Source organism: Sesamum indicum, linkage group LG10 (genome assembly GCF_000512975.1).
Source record: "Sesamum indicum cultivar Zhongzhi No. 13 linkage group LG10, S_indicum_v1.0, whole genome shotgun sequence".
Lineage (NCBI taxonomy): Eukaryota > Viridiplantae > Streptophyta > Magnoliopsida > Lamiales > Pedaliaceae > Sesamum > Sesamum indicum.
In genome coordinates, this window is record NC_026154.1 from 16,553,928 (window position 1) to 16,564,115 (window position 10,188).

General features: G+C 35.1%; 2 protein-coding genes across 4 annotated transcripts in view; both read left to right on the top strand.

The window, feature by feature from the left end:
* The window catches only part of LOC105172931 (epimerase family protein SDR39U1 homolog, chloroplastic-like), a 4,643-nt gene extending 809 nt beyond the window's left edge, over positions 1–3,834 (top strand). The window contains exons 3-13 of one of the 3 annotated variants that reach the window (XM_020697127.1): positions 80–155; positions 454–513; positions 1,072–1,190; positions 1,720–1,764; positions 1,885–1,963; positions 2,184–2,245; positions 2,378–2,480; positions 2,658–2,718; positions 2,799–2,869; positions 3,077–3,267; positions 3,428–3,834. In XM_020697127.1, the coding sequence (XP_020552786.1) occupies positions 80–155; positions 454–513; positions 1,072–1,190; positions 1,720–1,764; positions 1,885–1,963; positions 2,184–2,245; positions 2,378–2,480; positions 2,658–2,718; positions 2,799–2,869; positions 3,077–3,267; positions 3,428–3,544 (984 nt within the window). In that variant the 3' untranslated portion in view covers positions 3,545–3,834. Of the gene's footprint in view, positions 1–79; positions 156–453; positions 514–1,071; positions 1,191–1,719; positions 1,765–1,884; positions 1,964–2,183; positions 2,246–2,377; positions 2,481–2,657; positions 2,719–2,798; positions 2,870–3,055; positions 3,268–3,427 lie in introns of those variants that run through there. The other 2 variants (XM_011094554.2, XM_020697128.1) reach the window with 2 other exon arrangements.
* LOC105172932 (epimerase family protein SDR39U1 homolog, chloroplastic-like) lies at positions 4,452–9,942 on the top strand. The gene is made up of 13 exons (XM_011094555.2): positions 4,452–4,588; positions 4,672–4,743; positions 5,179–5,254; positions 5,526–5,585; positions 6,159–6,277; positions 6,821–6,865; positions 6,983–7,061; positions 7,285–7,346; positions 7,478–7,580; positions 7,784–7,844; positions 7,914–7,984; positions 9,247–9,386; positions 9,582–9,942. The coding sequence occupies exons 2-13, from the start codon at positions 4,690–4,692 to the stop codon at positions 9,696–9,698; spliced, it is 987 nt and encodes a 328-aa protein (XP_011092857.1). The 5' UTR covers positions 4,452–4,588; positions 4,672–4,689; the 3' UTR covers positions 9,699–9,942.

Genomic DNA, 10,188 nt, shown 5'->3' on the forward strand with positions numbered 1-10,188 from the left:
GTTGTTTTTTTTTTTTTTTTTTTGGGGGGGGGGGGTCATTACATGCATATTTTACTTGGTGCTTTTGTTTTTACAACAGGCAGATGAGATGATTGTTTCAATAACTGGAGCCACTGGGTTTATAGGTAAAAGGTTGGTGCAAAGATTGCAAGCAGGTATATAATCACTCCATATCCATGTTTACTATGATAATTGAATTGATAAACACCACCTAATCAAAGACAAAGAAGCCTTATCCCATCAAAGAATCGGTTACTAAGTAATTTAGCAACTATTTGTAATTCTAAATTACGTCTACATAGTAACATTAATGTGTGGCTTTGTAATGTCATTTCAGTTATCAATTCATTGGCACTAATTGATTTGGCTGATTGTTTCATACCTGTGCATTATCCTATCTACAAGCATTGTATATCTAATGAACTGGTTCTTTGTCACACCTTTGGAATGTAGATAATCATCGTGTGCGGGTCTTGACGCGGTCTAGGTCAAAGGCCCTTTCGATATTTCCTGGTAAGAAGGTAATAAAGCTATAGTTCCATTGCGCTCCTTTTGTCACTAACAAGAAACCATGAAACTAAAAGATCAATCTAATGCTCATTTGTTTCCCTTTACACTAAGAAATAAACTTAAACAGCATTGTCACCAATTAAAGTAACCTTAGTTAGAGATGGATAAAATGCAAAAGGAGAAAGAAGAATAAACGCTTGGATTTCCCTCTCTCTTTCTGTTCTTCAATGATAAATCAGAAAGAACACCGTGTTCAGTTGAATGGCTCACCTCTTGGGCCTGAGAAAAAGATTATGAAACCAATCAAAACAACTCAATTTTAGTTACCACTTTCAACATCGTATTTCTAAAAAGAAAATAATCTGTTTCTCTTCCATTTTCCTCTGTCTTTCTCACGGTTGTTTGAATAATAACCAAGAACAATTCCGTGATATAAGAAAGCAATTTTAAATTATTTCTCCCATTGCGCCTCTCAGCCTACAAAATTTATTATTCTTTCTTTGACATAGCTAAAGTTCACCTTGTCTTCCTTTTGCTAAGTTCATATATTCTTAAGTGTAGTCAGGGACCATCCAGGACTTGTAATAGCAGAGGAGCCAGAGTGGGGAAAATGCATTCAAGGATCAACGGCTGTTGTAAATTTGGCTGGAACACCTATAAGCCAGAGATGGTCTCCTGAGGTATGCTCTAAGTTTGGTAAAGAAGCCCAGCATGTACTTATTGTACTACCTCATCCATTTTAATTCCTTTCACATCCAGTTCTGCCTTCTTTGGTTAATAATTATTTCTGTGGTTGTAGACCTTCTGCCAGTAAAGAGCCTCAACGATTATTGTAATGTGTATATATATTATTCTGCCTGGCATAATTTGAATGTTTGATGGCTTGCTATTTAAACGAAAATTTGAAGAAAATCATCTATCAATGGTATGCAAAGTCTTGCTAGTTCTAGTTTATGCTGAAATACTACTTGGTAGTTTAATTGGTAGAAAATTACCAATGACCATATATGTGCTATGCAAATAAATCCTTGGCACACCAGGATGGCGATTGATTCTATTCACTTGTAAGTATATAATGCTAAATACTATAGACTTCTTTGGAATGAGTTTGCAGCATTTCCTATGGGCACACTTTAGTTTGATGGCTTCGTGTAGCCTATACTTCAAGTTTCTTGCATATGCATTTAATCTTCAAATACCATGTTGCAGATCAAGAAAGATATCAAGGAAAGCAGGATTAAAGTAACTTCAAAGGTTTTCTCCTCATATCCTTATTCAAATTTCTTCCTAAGTCTCAAAATTGTTATGGATTTGGGTCCAAAGATATATATATCTAATGTGCTATTTGGTTGTGGAAAACATTGGATTCTGTAGGTTGTTGATTTAATTAACAGTTCACAGGATGAACTTTGTCCCAAGGTTTTGATTAGTGCAACAGCAGTCGGCTACTACGGTATGCATCATCTTAATTTGTACTGAAGTTCTGCCCTTTGTTCTTGCCATTGTTTTGCAACTGCAGTATCTAAAGTGAGAAACAACTCCGTGTTAGTAATGCAATCTAATTGCAACCTCCTACTGATGACTTCACAAGGAATATATGTAAAAAGCTTCACTTTTAGTGGATCAAGCACCTATCACTAATTCATTGCAATTTGTGGAAATGACTGGCTCAGGTACCAGTGAAACAAGAGTTTTCGATGAGAATAGTCCATCTGGAAATGATTACCTGGCAGAGGTGAGTGAGATGATTTTTCCCTAATAAGATGTTGATTTAAGGGACATGCATAACGGTTTAAATTCACTTTTATCATGTCAACTCTTGTGCCATCTGAAATACCTATTCTATTGAATTTTATTTGTTTCTCAGGTTTGTAGAGAATGGGAAGCAGCTGCTCTGAGGGTGAATAAGGATGTCAGGATAGTGTTGATTCGTACTGGTATCGTCCTTGGAAAAGAGGGTGGTGCTTTGGGTATGGTTTTAGCTTTAAATGGTCCTTGTTAATGATGTTCAGATTGAAATTCAATCTTATATATATTTGAACAAATATTTTGAATCAGGATTGCTAATCCATATAAACAGTTCAAATATTGATCCAAGTTGTTAACTTATGCTAAGTGTTAACTTGAACTTGTTTTGGGTATGACAGCCAAAATGATACCCCTATTCAAGATGTTTGCTGGTGGACCTTTGGGGTCTGGAACACAATGGTAAATGTCTTCAGAAGAACATATTACCTAGCAATATGCTGGCTATTTTGGGAATCATTTTTATTGGCTTTATTTCGCAGGTTTTCATGGATTCATGTGGACGACCTTGTAAACTTGATCTATGAGGCTCTATCCAACTCTGCTTATAAAGGTGAAACTGAACTTGCCTGTGACACTAAGACATCATGGGTTTGAATAACTTTTGTCCTTAGCCTCCCAATCTAGTAGGATATTTATAATGTACTATCAGAAGATGCGCTGATACTATGTTATAACAGTTGAATAATTTGTTACATTCTCTCTTATGCTAAAACTACCAAGACTTAGACCGACACAGTATGTGTACTCTAAATAACAGGAGTGATCAATGGCACGGCCCCAAACCCTGTTCGGCTGTCAGAGATGTGCGATCATTTGGGATCCTCCTTGGGACGGCCCTCTTGGCTGCCTGTACCAGAAATTGCACTGAAGGCTGTTCTCGGAGAAGGTGCTTGCGTGGTAGGATTTCACGGTCAAGATTTTGTACATGATTCTCAGATCTATTTTGTGGTACAGCTCTAAGAAAAAAGTAGATGATCAAAGGATTCTAACACTCCAGACTAATATAATCCTTTAGGCCAGGAAACAAGTTATTTTCCAGTAACTCTAAGCAAGATCTTGGCAGCCTTAGCTTCTGTATAAACCTACTACATTATGTGGCTTGTTACAGGTTCTTGAAGGACAAAAAGTGATTCCAGCAAGGGCCAAGCAACTTGGTTTCCCTTTCAAGTATCCCTACGTGAGAGAGGCTCTAAGATCGATCATTTCTGAGAAAACTCAAGTCTGAGACACAATTGTAAATCAAATTTTAGATTCTTTATTCTTTCATGTAGAGCTGCCAACTTGATGCTTAGAATATTGGTCAGGTTTGGTTCACTTTTATCTTCGAACTCGTTTCTTGGAGAAACTATAGTACTCTCAGTCTGCGCCAGCCACTTTTCTTGGATGTCAAAGGCTTTTATTGGTTTTTTTTTTTCTTTCTCTTACTGAAATTCTGTTGCTATGGAAGTGTAACATGTAAACTACAGAGATGCCACAGTTCAATTTTGAGATTTCTTGGGTGGTTTTGCTGTTGAAGCTCAAAGTAGTTTTAGTTGGTCTGCCTTGTGAAGCTGGATCACTAACTAATACGTATTCATGTATAGCACGAGATGTACGGTAGCTTGTAACAACAACGGTGTATTATTAATTTCAACTATGATTTTCCAAGTCAACACATACCGCACATTCTTGAATGTATAATATCATTTTCCTATTTGTATTCGTTTCTTGCATTTCATAAACGTAAATAATAATAAATTCCATAAGTCAATCGTTTTATGATAATAAATCTGTCTATGTTTTCTGTTAAATAGAGTTGAAAGGGTCTCAATATAATTAAGTCATCAAATAAAATACTAAAAAATAGAGGTGGTGGAAAAAGAGAGGTATTTTGGTTGATTAATATACGCAGTGGTTGAAGTGGCTACATCACAGGTATTTTCTTGATATTATTCTACTTTAATACCAAATGTTATTTTATTTTAAAAGTATTTATTGATTAAATATAATTATATGATATTGATGATTAGTATATAATTATTAAAATTATTGATACAAGTTAATTATAGGTATTTAATATTAATAATTCTAATAATGTTACTGAAATAATAGTTTATCTTTTTCAATTAAAAAAAGCAAATGGACCAACTGGTCAATAAAATAAGAGCGTGCGGACGGCAGAGTTGAAAATAAGTGTGATGAAAATGGAGGTGTGTGGAGTTTTGGAGACACCTCAATTGCTTGGGCAAAGTCCATATCTTCGCTCTCTACTTCCCCAGAAAGTTTCTCAGTAGGTTCTCTATATATGTGATGCAACTTTCACTTGGAGAGTGTTGATACTTAGTTGTGTTCTTGTCGTGTTTGCTTTTGCAGGTGTGGAGATATAGGAGGATGAGTACTTCCCCTGTTAACAGCAGCAGCATTGACTCTGGGGCATCTCAGAAGGTACTGCTTGTTCTACATAGTTATTATTATGATTAGCTTTTTGCTCTTAATTGGTTGTATGAATTATCTAAGACTCTGTTCGGGTGGGTGGAATGATTTGGATTTGAGAAATGAATTTGGAGAAAGTATTTTGAATGACTTCATATTAAATGGATGACAAATATAGTTTGAAACAAGAACTGAAAATTTTGAAATTCTTTCAAGTATTTAATTATTCAAACAAGTTTGATGGATTTATCACTATGAATTTGGAAACAAATTGATCCAAATACAATATAATGGATTTGATTCAAAATTTAAATTAATGCTCAAGTCTTTTTCTATTATACCTGGAAATTTCGCCTGAGCCAGAAGGTTAATGTGTGGTGTGGGTTTCTCTTTTTTCTTTTTTTGTCATTACAGGCATATCTTACTTGAGCTTTTCTTTTACAACAGGCAGATGAGATGATTGTTTCAATAACTGGAGCCACTGGGTTTATAGGTAAAAGATTGGTGCAGAAATTGCAAGCAGGTATAATCACTCCATATCCATGTCTACTATGATCATTTAGTTGATAAACACCACCTAATCAACGAAAAAGAAGCCTTATCCAACAAAAGAATCGGTGACTAAGTAATTTAACAACTATTTGTAATTCTCAATGTGGCTTTGGAACATCGTTTCTGTCATCAATTCATTTACACTAATTGATTTGGCTAATTGTTTCGTACCTGTGCATTATCTTATCTACATTCACTGTATATCTAATGAGTTGGTTCTTTATCACACCTTTGGAATGTAGATAATCATCGCGTGCGGGTCTTGGCACGGTCTAGGTCGAAAGCTCTGTCAGTATTTCCGGGTAAGAAACCATAAAGCTGTAGTTCCATTGCTTTCCTTTATTCATTAACAAGATACCATGAATATTGTGAAGTTAAAAGATGAGTTTAATGCTCATTTGTTTCGCTTTCTACAATAAGAAATAAACTTAAACAGCATCATCGATTAAAGTAAGCTTAGTTAGATATGGATAAAATGCGATAAGAGAAAAGAAGAATAAGCACTTGGATTTCCCTCTCCTTTTCTGTTCTTTCAATGATAAATCAGAAAGAACATCATGTTCAGTTGAATCGCTCACCTCCTCTGCCCGAAAAAATATGAATTCAGAAGTTGTAAGATATGAAACCAATCAAAACAAACCACTTTTAGTCAGTATTTCTAACAAAGGAAAAGAATCTGTTTCTCCTCTATTTTCCTCTGTCTTTCTCATGGTTGTTTGCGGAATAAACCAAGAATAATTTATTGATATAAAAAGGCATTACTAAATTATTTCTCCCATTGCTCTTCTCAGGCTACAAATTTAGTAATCTTTCTTTGACATAGCTAAACTTCACCTTTTCTTCCTTCTGCTAAGTTCATTTATTCTTAAGTGTAGTCAAGGACTATCCAGGACTTGAAATAGCAGAGGAGCCAGAGTGGGGAAACTGCATTCAAGGATCAACAGCTGTTGTAAATTTGGCTGGAACGCCTGTAAGCCAGAAATGGACTCCTGAGGTATGCTCTAAGTTTTGTGAAAAGCTCAGCATGCACTTATTGTACTACCGCTTTCATGTTTAATTACTTGCACATCCAGTGCTGCCTTCTTTGTTTACTAATTATTTCTGTGGCTGTCGGCTACCTTCTGCCAGTAAAGAGCCTCTATGATTATTGTAACGTGTATGTATGTTATATTCCGCATGGTATATTTTGAGTGTTTGATGGATTGCTATTTAAACAAAAATTTGAAGAAAATCATCTATCAATGTATGCAAAGTTTTGCTAGTGCTAGTTTATGCTGGAATACTACTTCTCGTTTTATTGGTAGAAAATCACATATTACTTTCAATTACCATATATGTGCTATGCAAATAAAATCCTTGGCACCTCCGGATGGCGATTCATTTCATTCACTTGTAAAGTATATATTGTTGAATACCATAGACTACTTCAGAATGCGTTCGCAGCATTTCCTATGGGTCACACTTCAGTTTGATGACTTCGTGTAGCTATACCTCAAGTTTCTTCATATGCATTTAATCTGCAAACGCCATGTTTCAGATCAAGAAAGATATCATGGAAAGCAGGACTAAAGTAACTTCAAAGGTTTTCTCCATTTATCCTTATTCAAATTTCTTCTTAAGTCTCAAATTGTTATGCATTTGGGTCCAAAGATATATATCTTATTTGCTATTTGGTTGTGGAAAACATTGGATTCTGTAGGTTGTCGATTTAATTAACAGTTCACAGGATGAACTTTGTCCCAAGGTTTTGATTAGTGCAACAGCAATCGGCTACTACGGTATGCATCATCCAAATTTGTACTGCAGTTCCATCCTCTGTTCTTGCCATTCTTTTGCAATTGCAGTATCTATATAACCGAGAAACAACTCCATTCTAGTAATGCAATCTAATTACAAGATGCTACTGATGACTTCGTAAGGAATACATGTAAAAAGCTTCATTTTTAGTGGATCAAGCCCCTATGGCTAATTCATCGCAATTTTTGGAAATGACCGACTCAGGCACCAGTGAAACAAGCGTTTTCGATGAGAACAGTCCATCTGGAAATGATTACCTGGCAGAGGTAAGTGAGATGAGTTTTTCCTAATGAGATATTGATTCAAGGGACGTGCATAATGGTTTAAATTCACTTTTATCATGTCAACTCTTGTGCCATCCGAAATACCTATTCCATTGAATTCTATTGTTTCTCAGGTTTGTAGAGAATGGGAAGCAGCTGCTCTAAGGGTTAATAAGGATGTCAAGACAGCGTTGATTCGTATTGGTCTTGTCCTTGGAAAAGAGGGTGGTGCTTTGGGTATGGTTTTAGTATTTGAACAATTATTCTGAATCGAGATTGCTAATCCATATAAGTAGTTCAAATATTGATCTAAGTTGTTAAAGTTACGCTAAGTTGACTGAAATGAATTCAGGACTCCTGTAACTACTAACTGAAGTTGCTAACATTTTATCTCATACAAAGAGTATTAACTTGAACTTTCTTGTTTTGGGTACCGGCAGCCAAAATGATTCCCCAGTTCAAGATGTTTGCTGGTGGACCTATGGGGTCTGGAAGGCAATGGTAAATGTCTTCAGAAGAACATGTTATCTAGCGATTTTGAGGATCATTTTTGTTGAGTTTATTTTGCAGGATTTCATGGATTCATGTGGATGACATGGTAAACTTGATCTACGAGGCTCTATGCAACCCTGCTTATAAAGGTGAAACTGAACTTGCCTGTGATACTAGGACAAAATGAGTTTGAGTAACTTTTGCCCCTTAGCCTTTCCCAACCTCATAGGATATTTGTTAGGGAGAATTACAATAACACCCCATTAACCTATAGCCTATTTACACTAATCATCCTGACTTTTGAAAAATTACACATATACCCACCAGAAATGTGAACATCATTCCACCGATGCCACCTCCCCCTTTTCCGGCTCAGAAAATTATGCCATGATCGAAAAAACCAATAAAAAACCCAAAAAGTGACCCCATTAACCCGGCGAAACATAAACTTGATTTTTCATGGACCTCAATGCTCCCGGGGTGTTTCTGTAATTACCAAACTTCAAAGGGGATGTTATAGTAATATTTTGGGCAATAATAATATTTTTAATCTTTACAAAAAAATTAAATTAGTATATATTTATTATTTGTTACCCTCTAACTTTTTTTTTATAAAAAAATTATACCATTTAATAATTAAAATATAAAATTATATTGTTATATGATAATAAAATTAATTATTAAGTTATAAATTTCAACTAAAAAATTTATCTCAACTTTTACAAATTATTATAATTTTTTTACATTAAAAGAACTTTTTAAAATTATTGTATATTTATTATTTGATATCCTTTAATTTTAATTTTTTAATAAATGCTTGATAACATTAATAAAGTACAATTGAAGTTAGTTTTCATCTAATAAGTATTTATGAAATTATAACTTATCATTATAATTATATTAAATTATTACAATTAATTATTAAAAAAATCTAAAAAACCAGTACAGACAGCAGTTCTTTCCTGTCAAAATCGCCGCCCAGCCAGCCTCCCTCGACATTTCAGATTTATCTTGTGTGTGAGTGTTGATCTGTATTGTGAGACTATATATATATATACATTATATATAGAAATATAGATTTATGTATTTGGTAGAGTTAGAGGGACAAAAACATTAAAGCACAAAATAAAATTTTAAATAAATTTTCTTTTTCTAAACACACATTTTCGGGCAGGGCAATTGTGACGTGTCACCATTAAAAGTTGCCGGAAAACACTTATGTGAGTGGTTTGTATAAATAAATCATAGATCAACTACCATCAATATAATTATCCCTATCTTTAATTTACTATCATAGGATGCGTTGATACTATGTTATAACACTTGAAATAATTAGTTTGGACATTTTCTGTTATACTAATTAGAACTACCAAGACTTAGACCCACCCAATATGTGCAATCTAAATAACAGGAGTGATCAATGGCACGGCACCAAACCCTGTTCGGCTGTCAGAGTTGTGCAACCATTTGGGATCCACCTTGGGACGGCCCTCTTGGCTGCCTATACCAGAATTTGTACTCAAATTTGCTCTCGGAGAAGGTGCTTGTCTGGTAAGATTTTGTAAATGATTCTCAGATCTATTTTGTGGTACAGCTCTAAGAAAATATTAGATGATCGAACAATTCAAATTCTCTAGATTACTATAATCCTTTAGGCCAGTAAACGTTATTTTTCACTAACTCTAAGCAAGATCTCGGCAGCCTTAGCTACTGTATAAACCTGCTACATTATGTGGTTTGTTGCAGGTTCTTGAAGGACAAAATGTGATTCCAGCGAGGGCCAAGGAACTTGGTTTTGCTTTCAAGTATACTGACGTGAGAGAGGCTCTGAGATCGATCGTTACTGAGAAAACTCAGGCCTGAGACACAATTATAAGATAAAATTCTAGATTCTTTTCTTTCATGTAGACTGCCAACAGGATGTTTGGAATATTGGTCAGGTTTGATTCACTTTTATCTTGGTTGGAGAAACTACCCTCAGTTTGCGCCAGCCACTTTGTCTGGGATGTGATAGGCTTTTATTATTTGTTTTTTTTCTTCCGAAATTCTGTTGCTATGTAAATGTAACATGTGAAGTATAGAAATGCCACAGTTCAATTTCAAGATTTCTTGGGTGGTTTTGTTGTTTAAGCTCAAAACACTTTTAGTTGGTCTGCCTTGTGAAGCTGAATCATATGTACTAGTGTTAGTATGATGATCTTAAAATCAGAGACAATGCCGAGGGAAGAATCTTGCCAAAAGTTGGAGAAATTCATATTTCGACATCGGCTCTCAGAGCTACTCCAAGATGAAGCTTCCTGCAACCGCAACTAGCATGCCTATGGCTATTCGATGGGAAGGTTTAGGTTGAAGC